The sequence below is a fragment of the Papaver somniferum genome, chromosome 5 (assembly GCF_003573695.1).
Source record: "Papaver somniferum cultivar HN1 chromosome 5, ASM357369v1, whole genome shotgun sequence".
Classification (NCBI taxonomy): domain Eukaryota; kingdom Viridiplantae; phylum Streptophyta; class Magnoliopsida; order Ranunculales; family Papaveraceae; genus Papaver; species Papaver somniferum.
Genome location: NC_039362.1, coordinates 76,827,406 through 76,842,245, shown reverse-complemented (window position 1 = coordinate 76,842,245; position 14,840 = coordinate 76,827,406). Strand labels below are relative to the sequence as shown.

The 14,840-nt window shown below is 39.8% G+C and overlaps 1 protein-coding gene across 1 annotated transcript; it reads left to right on the top strand.

The window, feature by feature from the left end:
- Window positions 1–12,353: 12,353 nt before the first annotated feature.
- LOC113279204 lies at window positions 12,354–12,791 on the top strand. Its single transcript, XM_026527904.1, has one exon. It carries the CDS (start codon window positions 12,354–12,356, stop codon window positions 12,789–12,791), a length of 438 nt encoding a protein of 145 aa, XP_026383689.1.
- The last annotated feature ends 2,049 nt before the right edge of the window (window positions 12,792–14,840 follow it).

The following is a 14,840-nucleotide window of genomic DNA, read 5'->3' as shown; positions in this document are numbered from 1 at the left end:
GAGCGTTTCATACCAACCATGTTCTTCTTCACCATAACTAATTCAATTGACTCAAATGAACTAGTTAAGAGAGTTGTTCAATTGCAAGGAAATCTTATGTAACTACACAAGACACAATTGAAGCAAAGATGATTTGATTCACTCGAATCGGTTCATGAACTTTAATAGCCAAGGTTTGCAAATGCATTCCTTAGTCTTTTAAGATTAAGTTCAAAAATCATCTTTAGATATATAACCTTCTGAAGTTCGCAGACTAGGTTCGCGGACTTAAGACACCGGATAGAGTTTACAAACTCCAGCAGAAATTCTCGGGTTCGAGAACTACGCCGGTTCGTGGACTGGGTTCGCGGACTTGGATCACACAAGTAGTTTGTCAACTCTAGCAGAAATTCTCGGGTTTGAGAACTTCGGCAGTTCGCGGACTGAGTTCGCGGATTTGGCACTTGTCATACTTCCGGTTCTCTTGATCAACAAAGTTTGAAAACTTCGGTTCAAGGAATCCATTGGTTATGTAATCTAAACTCTCATTCCAATCATTGAAACATTCTTAGAGGACGTTATATAGTTGTTGCACTATTTCTCGTCAAAGCTTTTTTCAAGATGATTGAAACATTCATGACTTTCTTCACTAGGTAAAGATAAACTTGGTCGAAGCGAAAAACTTACCAACACATATTTCGAGATATAGATAGGCGAGGTATACGTTGCTCGAAATACAAAATGTGTATGATCTAGTCTATATATATATAGCATACGACTTTTGTCTCAAAGAGTAGGAGATAGAATAGATAGACTTTTGAGTGACAGATAAGTTCAAGTCTTCACATACCTTTTTGTCAAGAAGTTCCACTGGTTCCTTGAGTAGATCTTCTACTTGTATGATGAATCTCCATGAAGTCCTTGAGCTCAACTACACTTACTATCCTAGTTTGAGACATAGCTATAAGAGACTAGAAATCAAGACTTATAGTTTTGATCACTAACATTGACAAACATGCTTGAGATAGCAACGCATGCGAGTTTGACCGAGAAGTGCTCTAACAAGTAGTCACAGTTTAAGGAGAAAAGATCTTACAAAAGCATTTAATAACCCCTTTTTCTTGGGAGATCTGACACCCTTTTTAAATTATTTTCAACATTTAAGGTTGTTTTTTCCAAGGGTGTCATAAGAAATTAAATACTCATCTTTCAGACGTCATTCTAGTACTTTTTCTGAAAAAGATGCTTAACCATTTTCTGTGTCAGAGCATTAGTTGCTACTTTTAACGAAGACACCCTAGCAACAAATTTTGTCGTTTTCTCTGTGAGCACAGAATAAGAAAAAACCAAAGGTATGCAGAAACCAGGTGATATACCAATAAATTCACGACCTGCTGTTACAAGAGGCGTATCTCAAAACCCGTCTCGAAAAAACCAAAGGAATGAAACGGAGGACGGACAAAGCGAGATAGCAAGAAGAACGACTGTTAACAAATCACCTACTCCTACTGAAGGGATGGGGAAAACATCGGGAGCACAACCACTGTACGACATGTCGTTACCAGAGCGTCCACATGTTACGAAGCCACCTGCGGCCAACGAAGGGTTACCCAGAACCTTAGCTCCTACGAGACGAGGGTTGGGAAACCTAACTCATATCCATCTAGATCATGATGCTCCGGTCATAGAAGAGGGAGTTGATAACTCTAAGGATTTGGCCGACAGCACTCCTCAGGGTGGTGGAATCCACAATGAAGATAAAATGGAAGCACAAGTAGCATCTTTGCTACTCCGTAAAAAGGAACACGAGGATACAAAGCATGTAATGGCTCAGGAGAACCAGAACTTAAAGGATATGCTGGATGTGCAGATCGAAGGTTCCCAAACTCACCCTCCGATAAAGAGGCGTGAGCACGGAGCTGTCTTAAGAAGATGAATGGTGGATCCTCACCCATCAAAGGCTAACCCACCAGGGGGAGCTAGGAACACACGACACGATCCAGATGAGACGGATTCAACTTACAAGCCCTCTCAGTCCTACTATGATGAGGCATTTTCCAGAGATACTCATAATGTGAACATGGTCATGGATCAAATGGAGAAGATGCATAAAGAAGTATAAGGACTAAAAACTGGCCACGCATGAGCAATTAGAAGAGGTGCTCCAGGAAGCGACAACATCCGCGTTGTCTTTTCGCATTTTGAGGGAACCTATTCCTCCAAAATGCCCGTTACCTACGTTTCAGGCATACAATGGCACCTCAAATCTCGCAGCCCACCTATGGTACTACACTCGTGTCCTTGCCCATTGGGAAAGAGATGATATATTACTTTGTAGGTACTTTCCTGCAAGCTTGAAGGGATCAGCATTGGCGTGGTATGATAATTTTCCAGCAAACTCAATTGACTCTTTTGAGCAGTTGTCCACGGTGTTCTTGGATACATACATGTACAACAAATCAACAAAGGCGGTGTTAGATAAGCTATTTGTTTTATCTATCGGACCCCGGGAAACATTGAAGCAATACACATATAGGTGGCAAAAGACGTGCCAAGCAATCGAAAAAGTCAATCCAGAAATTACCATTAATTGCTATAAGTACGGACTTGATAGAACCTCAGCTATTTTCGTGGAGCTTCACAACAGAGCCCTCGATTCCGAAGGAGATCTTCGGGTTATCCAGGACCGCCACATCAGACTTGAAGAAATCCAAAAGGATAACCCCAGAGCACAAACGAAGGGGACAACAGCCCCGCAACGAACGAATTCTCTGGAACCAATTCCGGAGATACCTAAGAGGAAAAACGAAGCTGGGGGCGGTACCAGCTCTCGAGACAAAACATCTAAATACGGAGGTGGCAAAGGAAGAGGAAAAAGAAGATAAGAATTTGTAGATAAAGTCTACACAAATCGAAACACAACGTTCTCCCACATTCTAAGCAAGAAAGGAGCAAGGACGGGTTTTCCTTACCCTAATACTAGAGGGAAGCAACCGGATAAAACAAAGGATGCTAAGGAGTACTGTGAGTAACACTAGTGCTACGGGCATACAACTGACACATGCTATCACCTACGGAACACGATCCAAAGATTCATAGGCAAAAGAAAGTTCATGGAGTATGTGCAGGTACAACCGGCGGATACAGAAGTAGTACCCAAGAAAAGAGTAGAACTACCTCAGGATGGAAAATACATCAATATGATCACATTCTCCAATGGAGGCCAAGAGGAGCTACTCCAAGATAACCTCGAGTTGGATCGGAACAGAAGAAATCTAGAAGCCCACGAGATGTTCAAACTAAGTGGACCACCTACTAGCACTTGGGAAGAATGGATGGCTACGCCATTAACATTCTCAACAAGAGATGTCAATTAGGAAGTCGAGATGCACAACGACCCACTTGTGATCACTCTTCCAATTCATAGATGGAACGTTACGAAGGTCCTCATTAATGGGGGAAGCTCGTTAAACGTATTGTTCTACGAACCCTACTTATGTATGGGTTTAACAGCTGAGCAAATGGATTCATCCACTTGCACAATATACGGTTTCAATGGAGCAATCTCTAGACCAAAAAGAGAAATTGTCTTGCAGGTGTGCGCAGGACCCTTAGTAACCAATATAAGGTAATGTGTTGTGGAAGCACCTTCGCTCTACAACATCATTATGGGACGACTATGGGTCCATGAAAGGCTTCGACCTATCATCAATATCTTCGATTCCCTACACCTATGGGTGAAATGGAAATCAAAGGAGACCAACAAGACGCGAGGCTTTGCAATCTAGCTGAGGTCAGACTCAACGAATAAAGAGTTGCTGCACAACAACATGAAAGGAAAAGACGAAGGGAAAATGCCAGCGAAGTAAAAAATGGAGGCTTCAAAGTTCCCAAAGCCCCCTCAGTTCAAGAAGCAAGCACCTCCGCCACTCCGGTAGCGGACGTTTCTGCTAAATGACAATTACACAAATGCACTCCTCTGCAACCTCAGAAACCAACTTTTTCAACCAACGAAGAAAATCAACATCGGAACGGAAACGGAGACAAAGATGATTAACATCAGAACTTTACTAGAAGAGGATGAGGATATGCAACTACAAAGGATACTCAGGGACTACGCAGATGTATTTGCATGGTCAATAGAAGACATGCCAGGAATTGACCCGAATTTGGTCTCCCACCACCTTTGACTCAAACCAGAGATGGCACCATTCAAACAACGTATCCGTAAGTTGGCGAACATCTACCAGGAAGCAGTGGACAAGGAGCTGCAAAAGCTCCTAGCAGCAGGATTCATACGAGAAGTCAAGTATACCACGTGGATATCTAACATGGTGATTGTACCTAAGAAGAACAGAGGCGTTCGTATTTGTATCGACTTTAGCAATATACTCTCTACCAAATATTGACCAACTGGTCAATGCAACCGAAGGTCACCAGAGGCTATCTTTCATGGACGGTTACTCTAGTTACAACCAAATCGCCCTTTCAGAAGAAGACCAGGAGCATACTGCGTTCTTTACCCCACGAGGCTTGTATTGCTATAAAAGGATGCCTTTTGGATTAAACAACTCGGGGGCAACATACCAGCGATTGGCAGGTAGACAAAATCTTCAAGCCATAGATCAGCAGGATACTGGAAGTATACGTGGACGACATGCTTGTCAAAAGCAAAGAGGCGAAAAACCACTTATCATACCTAAGAGAGATATTCGAATCTATGAGAAACTTTCACATGAAAGTGAATCCGGAGAAATGCACGTTCGGAGTAACCTCGGGAAAATTTCTAGGGTACTTGGTAACTAAGCGAGGAATAGAAGTAGACCTCGAAAGGGTCAGAGCAGTAATGGAGATGCCATCTCCAAAAACACTAAAAGGAGTACAAAATCTAAATGTAATCTAGGCCTCCCTGGCATAACAAGATCATCGGATAAATGCAAAGCATTTTTTGACACTGATGTAGTTTTGAAAGTGGTAGTAAAGTTCGTTCAACTCGGATTGTGTAGACTCGATTTTAGACTCAAATTAAAATATAAAACTTAAAAAGAAATTGTATTCAAGATTATAAAAAGCACTGAGACTCAGGATTCCACCAATCTCCAATTTTTATGTGATTTAATCTAGTCAATATTTATGCAACTCTTTACGTTTAAAGTGATTCTAATATTTTCGCCTAGACAAATAGATTCTCAAAACAATAGTTGTAAATCGAAAGCATGGACCATCAAAAGACTTAACCTAAGCATGACCCATCAATTGAGAACACAACCACTTAATCAGAACCATATATTCAATTTCAGTTCAGTGCAAATAATCATAAAAGAATTGCAAAAATTAAATTAAATAGAATTTACCACATAATAATTGGAAAAATGGCTTCCTCCGTCGCCTAAGAAATGGGGTTTAGCTCCTCATATTATTCACGTGCTCGAAATAAGTGTTCATAGCTCAAAAGTGTGAAAAATAAGAGAAAACTAATAAAGCAGCGTGTTTGTAACAGTTGTAATTGTTACAAAACGCACTGTCACAGAAAGCACTGTTACTGAGAAATACTAACAGTAATAGTTGTTGCAGACCGTTACAGGAACGATAGAAAATATATGTTGTTGAATAAAAGACTGCTCTGAAGGGTCTAATGTTCTTCGTGTTCTTCAGCAGCAGCAGCAGCAGAACTCGACTTCCTGCAACTTCGATTTCTCGACTCTGTGGTGTTCTAAACTTCCCCAAACTGTCCTACCTTCTCCCTTGAACTCCCAGCAACTTATATATATTTAACAGAGCGATTTAATCTCCCCAAAAACTCATCGAAATCTCTTCTTTCCTTCTTTGGCAGTTACGGCAATAATCTTTTCTCTAAATTGTTCCACGCGTTTCTGAGCTTTCCCGATTGTCTCAAACTCTTCCTTACATAGATATGTATCTTTGGAAAGAGTTTTAGGTCTTTAGTCTCTCTAGAACTTCTAAAAATAATCTCAATAGGGTCCGTGTAAAAACACTTTCCCTGTTTAGCTCCAACTCGGTTTTTAGCCCAATTCGATCCAAACAAACGACTATACCAGGCTTGTTTAGTTGAATCACGTCCAGCCCAATCAGTTCTGGCGATTGAATCTCACTAAAACACCTTCGAAATCAATCCCCAACTCTGCCAGTTGCATGCACAAAATTTCCCGCCAATTTCAGTTTTTAAAACGATGAAGATGACCTCCCCTATTCTGTGATGGTCTCCCTTTAGCAGCTGTCTGGAAATGGATGCCCCTTAGTAATTAGGTCTCCCCTTAGTAATTGGTCACCCCTTATCCATTGGTTACCCCTTAGTAATTAGGCTACCCCTTATCCATTTGAGGGGTCCGAATAGCAAGTGTCCTCCGGGGGTGCCCCGCGCAACTTTTCGAGTCGATTTCGCCGCAAAAGCTTATTTCTCCAAAAACACCTACAAAGACACAAAAGGCCATAATAAATACAAATTCGAGCACTAACAATATATACAATTGAGATCATATTAGACACATAAATGTGTCCATCAAATACCCCCAAACTTATTATTTGCTCGTCCTCGAGTAAATTAAATAATATAAAATCCTAACTCACTGGCGCAGGCATCGTCGATTGCATTTAACGTATGCAATAATCCTTTAAACCCCTAAGTGTCCCTAGTGGCGGAGTGTTGTCTCCAGAGGGCTTACAAGAGGTATACCCACACAACCTTTACTCCATACCTTAGATATCTACACAGAACCTTGGAAGGCACTAAAGAATCTCCTTGGTTGGCATACTTATTGACTACAGGAGGAAGTACCCTGATGCGAAATTCCAATTGTTGTACACGAGTTTGCACTCAAGCATACTAAAATTCATATAAAGTGACAGAGCTCTAATCAGATAGTCGTACTATGGACATCAATATCCGGAGTCAAAACTAATCACATGGATAGATCAAGAAGATGGATATAGAGAAAAACATAGATGGTTTTGATGTTTATTAAGTGAACGGCGTTTCCCATATCTGTCTGAAGGCCTCCGCCAAAATGAACCTATCCTAATGGATTGAGGTACTAGTCTGACTAATATCAACACACTGGCATATACAAGGGAACCAGTGGTCGATAACCTAACTCTAGGTCAACACAACTTGCATATACAAGGGTACCAGTGGTCGACTTTATTGAATTTATTCCTTTTGGTCAAATGGTCTGGTCTCAAATTTTTTATTTTTTTTTCATTTTTTTTTTCTCTTTTTTTTTTCATTTTTTTTTCATGGTATCTCAATCACTCTAATTCACCCTAGCATTGGTAACAACTTGAATCGTGACCCCCACCTAATCACTTAGAGAAACATAGTTTAAAAACAAAATAAAATAAAAATAGAAGTGAAAAGGACTCAACGAGATATGGTGAAACTATCATGTTATTTCTAACAACTGAGCTCTGTGCTTTTATGAATAGACTCTTCTACATGTTGCCATCTAATCAGATAGGTTCCTCAACTCCTACAACCAAAATGCTTCCATCCACTTAGATTAGTTAGTGCGATCCTAAATAGGCATAAATTTCTAAGCTCTGGAGTTTATTTATTCATACTGCAACTAAAAAGTTTCTCCCATACCCCCAAACTTAAGTCTAAGATTGTCCTCAATGTTCTAAAGATAAAATTAAAAGCATGAACAAGGAGAAACTGTTACCATTTGAAGCAAAAGAGATAAGGAAAGATATTACCGTGTCACATGAATATTGGGTTACCTCCCAAGAAGTGCTAAGTTTAACGTCTTCAGCCAGACTAATAGATGATTAGTCACCTCATGGAATCATAAACTAATAGCCAAAATTTCTGTGGGTCATCAAAACCAAATAGATCTATCACAAATAAAATGAATCTGCAACCTATCAAGAAAATAAACAAATAAAGCACACCCTTGTCTAGTTTCCTGTTTAAGACAACTACATCTAGCTGTGGTTCAGGTTCAGGTTCTATAACTGGGTCCAAATAAAATATTTTCATGGGTTGGAATTCCTCAATGCTAATATCCGATTCAGGTATTAGAGTCTGAAGAAACTCAAGTAAAAATTTAAAAGCACATAATAATAACCTGAATAATTGAGGATCCTTAAAATCAATCAGTTTTGACTCACACAATCGACCACGATGAAACTGGTGGTCAATCTTAAGCAAATGTATCGACCCTAATCTCTTAAAATAATTAGGTTTAGTCTTAAAACTAAATAATTGATACATATGAAATTTATACATTCCCACAATTGGTTGAAAAATATTTGGTGGGAAAACAAAGTCGATCTTAGTATCATAGCCTGGTCTAACCTCATCAACCAGAGGATGGGTTTCTAACAACTGAACTTCCTTATGGACATCACTAGGTTCAGGAAAACGTGTATGAAGATAATCTTGCAAAATGGTTGAGGCACATATGTCAAGTCCGAAGTGAGGGACCTTTCTAAGAGTTAAGGCACATGGAGAATGATAATCACCCCCAAACTTAGAGTTTTGGGTATCTCTAGATAGACTAGCTACAATTTCCTTAATTTCTAGATCGTTGGAATCCTGAAAATAGTCAATTGCTTCTTCTAGGTTATACTCAAGTGACGCATCCTCACTCATATTTAATAGCTGTACGAGTTCATTTTCGTCGCCTAAGACCATTGTTTCTAAATCGCTAGACTCTAAAACGGTATTCTCAGAATAAACTCGTTACTCGAAACCATTATCGACTTCGTAATCGTCCTTTTGAATAGGTGAATAATCATTAAAATTATCGAGATCTGAACCAGAAATAACACTATCATCATAAAATTCATTTGGAGTAACAAATTCCTGATCACTATGCCTACATATTTCAAATTCTTCATCAACACTATCCTCGTCATAATCATCATTATAATAGCATGAAAATGGTTGAACCTCATTTAAAGTAGTGTTACCAATCCTATCCTCGTCATCTTGATTATGCAAATAACTATCCTCATTTTCAAGGGTACTATTGGAAACACTGTATTTGAAATTAAGATTATTTCGAGCAATTCTTTCGTTCGTCTCAGCCATCACCTTGAAGGATTCCTCTATAGAAAGTTCACTTTCGTCATAAACTAAGTTATTCATCTCAGCTAACTTACGTGTCGACTCCTCTAATTTCCTGAGGGACTCTTCTAAAGGAGAAATATAAGAATTTTGCTCGTATGATCGGTGCGTGTGTGGATAGTAATTGGGCTCATCAAGGTATGAGCCATAACCTTGAAAAGGATGATGTTCCCAACCACTATTCACACTATGGTCAAAGTAGTAACGTCCATTTTGAAACTCAGTCGGATATTCGTTGTATTGGCTCTTGTAATACCAGTTCGACATTCTATTGCAGGGGTGTGAGTTGTCACACAAAATAAAACCCACTGACAGGGGATTCGTGGGTGGATAAAGTCTTACCTCCCGTACCAGACGGGCGATGAACCGTTGAAGTCGACTCAGGCCAACGAATCCGATGTCAGTGTACGAACCCGAGAGGCCGAGATAGTATCGTAACTGTCGTCCTTCCCTGCAAACAGTTTATATTTAACCTTAACCCTTCCTTAGGGTTTTAAAAATAATGTCCAGAGTCCAATGTCCAAAGATAAAGTCCAAAAAGTGTCCAAAAATAAAAAGAAAAATTACAAAAATAAAACCCTATTTACATTTTCTAAAAATAAAACAAAATAACTATATACAAAATATTCTTCTTCACTCCTTTTGGATTCCTCTTTTCTTTCCTTCTTTGGCGATGCTTTCCTTTTATAGCACTTTTCCTTTCCTTGTAGCTTCGCTCGAAATATGAAAAGAATCAAAAAAATACCAAAGGCGTAAAAGAGAAAATAAATAAATAAATCTAAAACCAAAAACCTAATACAAATCCGCGTCGGTGGCAGCAAAAATTGATGTAGTTTTGAAAGTGGTAGTAAAGTTCGTTCAACTCGGATTGTGTAGACTAGATTTTAGACTCAAATTAAAATAGAAAACTTAAAAATAAATTGTATTCAAGATTATAAAAAGCACTGAGACTCAGGATTCCACCAATCTCCAATTTTTATGTGATTTAATCTAGTCAATATTTATGCAACTCTTTACGTTTAAAGTGATTCTAATATTTTCGCCTAGACAAATATATTCTCAAAACAATAGTTGTAAATCGAAAGCATGGACCATCAAAAGACTTAACCTAAGCATGACCCATCAATTGAGAACACAACCACTTAATCAGAACCATATATTCAATTTCAGTTCAGTGCAAATAATCATAAAAGAATTGCAAAAATTAAATTAAATATAATTTACCACATAATAATTGGAAAAATGGCTTCCTCCGTTGCCTAAGAAATGGGGTTTAGCTCCTCATATTATTCACGTGCTCAAAATAGGTGTTCATAGCTCAAAAGTGTGAAAAATAAGAGAAAACTAATAAAGCAGCGTGTTTATAACAGTTGTAATTGTTACAAAACGCACTGTCACAGAAAGCACTGTTACTGAGAAATACTAACAGTAATAATTGTTGCAGACTGTTACAGGAACGATAGAAAATATATGTTGTTGAATAAAAGACTGCTCTGAAGGGTCTAATGTTCTTCGTTATCTTCAGCAGCAGCAGCAGAACTCGACTTCCTGCAACTTCGATTTCTCGACTCTGTGGTGTTCTAAACTTTCCCCAAACTGTCTGACCTTCTCCCTTGAACTCCCAGCAACTTATATATAGCCAACAGAGCGATTTAATCTCCCAAAAAACTCATCGAAATCTCTTCTTACCTTCCTTGGCAGTTACGGCAATAATCTTTTCTCTAAATTGTTCCACGCATTTCTGAGCTTTCCCGATTGTCTCAAACTCTTCCTTACATAGATATGTGTCTTTTAAAAGATTTTTAGGTCTTTAGTCTCTCTAGAACTTCTAAAAATAATCTCAATAGGGTCCGTGTAAAAACACTTTCCCTGTTTAGCTCCAACTCGGTTTCTAGCCCAATTCGTCCAAACAAACGACTATACCAGGCTTGTTTAGTTGAATCACGTCCAGCCCAATCAATTCTGGCGATTGAATCTCACTAAAACACCTTCGAAATCAATCCCCAACTCTGCCAGTTGCATGCACAAAATTTCCTGCTAATTTCAGTTTTTAAAACGATGAAGATGACCTCCCCCTATCCTGTGCTGGTCTCCCTTTAGCAGCTGCCTGGAAATGGATGCCCCTTAGTAATTAGGTCTCCCCTTAGTAATTGGTCACCCATTATACATTGATTACCCCTTAGTAATTAGGCTACCCCTTATCCATTTGAGGGGTCCGAATAGCAAGTGTCTCCGGGGGTGCCCCGCGCAACTTTTCGAGCCGATTTCGCCGCAAAAGCTTATTTCTCCAAAAACACCTACAAAGACACAAAAAGCCATAATAAATACAAATTCGAACACTAACAATATATACAATTGAGATCATATTAGACACATAAATGTGTCCATCAGACACACTAAGGAAAAGAAGCAGGTTTATGTGGACCACGGAATGCGAGCAAGCTTTCCAAAAAATCAAGGAATACTTGGCCTCAGTACCTATCTTACAGAAATCGGAGCCAGGTGAAATACTCACTCTGCACTTAGCAGCAACAAGCTACGTTGTGAGCGCAGTATTGGTACGAGACCAAGGTCAAGGAGAAAAGCCCATCTATTACATCAGCAAAACACTCAGTCCAGCGGAGCGTAACTACACCAAGGTGGAGCAACTTATATATGCCTTAGTAGTGGCAACACAGAAACTAAGGATACATTTTGATGCACATACCATCTGAGTCTTCACAAAGGCTCAGATAGGTCAAATCCTCGATAGCACGGAGAAAATTGGAAGGGTGGCGAAATGGAATGCCATGATCAAACAGTTCCACATAATCTTTGGAACAAGGAAGGCTGAGAAATCACAAATCTTAGCAGACTTTCTGGAGGACCTACCTCTCAGCGACGAGTTGAAAATATAAGACATCCCAGGAATGGAGGAAAACAAGCAAGAACCGGAGGACCTGTTAGAACCTCAGAATTCACGAAGGTGGGAAATCTTCGTAGATGGCTCCTCCAACGGAGAAGGCGCAGGCATAGGGATTGTAATAACAACCCCTACCGGAGACCGACTCATCTACGCATTCAGGTTAGAATTCGAACAATACACCAATAACATCACAGAATATGAGGCAGTCATCATGGCTTACGCTTGGCACGGGATCTAAGCTGATCATATTTTCGGTTGACTAGTGAATCTCAGTTGGTCGTTAGACAAATCGAACTCAAATACCAAACTTTGGATCCAGTGTTATCTTCATACTTAAAGATAGCTCAGGAGCATGCATCCAAGATCAACAACGTAACATTCATGCATGTATGCCGAAAATACAACAGAGACGCAGATGCCTTAGAATTCATATCCTCTATGCTAAAGGATAGAAATACCACCGCTGTGCAAGTTGGAAGGATATATGAACCTTCGATAGAAGGACCCATCTCAGGTGCTGAGGAGACTTTGGATGTTCAAACTCGGTCCATGAGAGAAGCAGACAAAGGAGAAACCAACGAAGAAATAAAAAAATCAGATGACGAAGCCGAAGAGTCTGACAAAGACCAATCCATGTCATACGAAAGTAACGAAAACGAAGCAGAAGATGACTGGAGAGTTCCAATCCACATGTACCTTGACAAAGGTACCTTACCAGCTGATGTTAAGGAAGCTCGGAAACTCGAATCAAAAGAAGCAATGTACAACCTTCGTGACGGCATACTGTATAGGAGGTCATTCCTCGGAACTCTGATGTGATGTCTCTCACGAACCAAAGGAAGGAGAATACTCCATGATATACACAACGGAGATGCCGGCAACCATAGTGGAAAAAGATCCTTAGCGGTTAAAGCCAAAATGCAAGCATACTACTGGCTAACCATGGAAGAATATTCAAAGAACGTGGCTAAGCGATATTAAAGATGACAACGTTTTTCCAAGAAAATCATAGCACCAACAACGGAGCTTAACTCAGTTATCATCCCTTGGCCATTTGTCAAATGGGGGGTTGATATTGTCGGACCCTTGATAGAGGGAACCTCAAAAATAAAATACCTTATTGTGGCTACGGATTACTTCACCAAGTGGGTGGAAGCAAAGCCTTTGGCAAGAATTACAGACACAAATGTCTTTAATTTCTTGTTTGAGCAAATCACATGCAGGTTCGGGATACCAGCCGCCATAGTCTCAGACAATGGCAAACAGTTACAAGTAAATAACATCAACATGTTGTTTGATACTTTCAACATTCAGAAGAACAAGTCCGCTCCTACATACCCTAAGAGAAATGGACAAGCGTAGGCGACAAACAAAACCATAGCGATGAACTTAAAGAAGAAGCTAGAAGTATACAAGAAGAGGTGGTGCGAACAACAGCACAACGTCTTATGGGCTTATCGAAATACAAGGAGGTCGGATACGGGGGAATCTCCATTCTTGTTGACCTACAGAGCCGAAGCAGTCATCCCAATGGAGGTAATACTTCCAACAACAAAAACGGAGGCATGGGAAAAGAATCTAACAACAAACCTGATGTTGGAGAAGCTGGATGACCTTGAAGAAAGAATGGAAGTAGCCTTGCAAAAGATGGTAAACTATCAACGAAGGCTAGCTCGAGAATACAACAAGCGGGTCATCCCTCGGAACTTTGTAGCCGAAGAATACGTACTACGTTAGATACCGCCATATCAAAGAAAGAAGGATTGGGGCAAGCTAGTTATGACATGGGACGGACCCTACATCATACACGACATTGCCGGAAAAGGCTCTTACTACCTAAGAACCCTCAAAGGCGAAGTACTACAACACCCTTGGAATGCAATGTACCTAAAAAAGTACTACCCGTAAGAGAATGGTGATTACTCAGGAGAAGAAAGGAATGGGAAATAGCCTATCATGTTCTATCCCTGATCAAAGGTATTATAAACCTTATTAATCAATAAAAGAGACTTTTTTGCTAAAGAATTAGTTTTTATTGATACAAAGGGTTAGAATAGACACTCTCCATCGGGATTGACGATGAGGCAAGGCAAGGCATAACTGCGCATATGTCAATCTCGGATCCTCGGGGCGATGGATCCTTTCATGAGGCATAAGAAAAAAAAAATGCCCCCTATAGAGATACCTTGTCGAAGTAAAGCAGCCTCTGTGCTGAACGCGTAGGGTTACAGGAAAATTATTGCCCACGTAGGGACCTTCGCCACCATGATACCTTCTAGCCAAAGGATATCCGGGTAGGACGTTGAATGTACCACCAAAGGTTAAGAATACCTTAGAACCTTGTGATGACTTGATTGTGCGATTAATTGGACGCATTACGTCTAAACAAAATATTCATACAATAACATAAGTGAAATGATAATTTTATCAAACTATATCTAACATGTCTTAAAAGTTGCAGATAACAAAGGTTCAAAACCTCACAAAGCATTGTTTCAAAGAAGAGAGACATCATAGCTAAAGAAGATACCTCAGTTGAGGACATAAAACAACAAAGAGTTTACCCAAACAAAGCTGGATACAACAGAATCAAGGATAAGGAAGGCGAGGAAAGATGACCCCATCATCTTGAAGTTCAGCCTCAGCAAAGGCATTGTTGATATCGTCAATGGACGAACGCTCAAATTGCACCTTCATCTGAGAGGACTGAACCTCCATATATGTAGATGATTTCCGACGAAGCTCCATCATCTGAGCACTGAGCTGGTCATTAGCCTACTGAAGTGACTCGACTTTGAACTTAGCAACAGTATAAAATTTTCAAGCTATCTCCAACGAAGATACCTGACCCTCAAGTCGGTTAATCTT

Bases quoted from the DNA above. Each gene is read 5' to 3' on its own strand.
- LOC113279204 (XM_026527904.1), top strand. From the start codon at position 12,354: ATGCATGTATGCCGAAAATACAACAGAGACGCAGATGCCTTAGAATTC.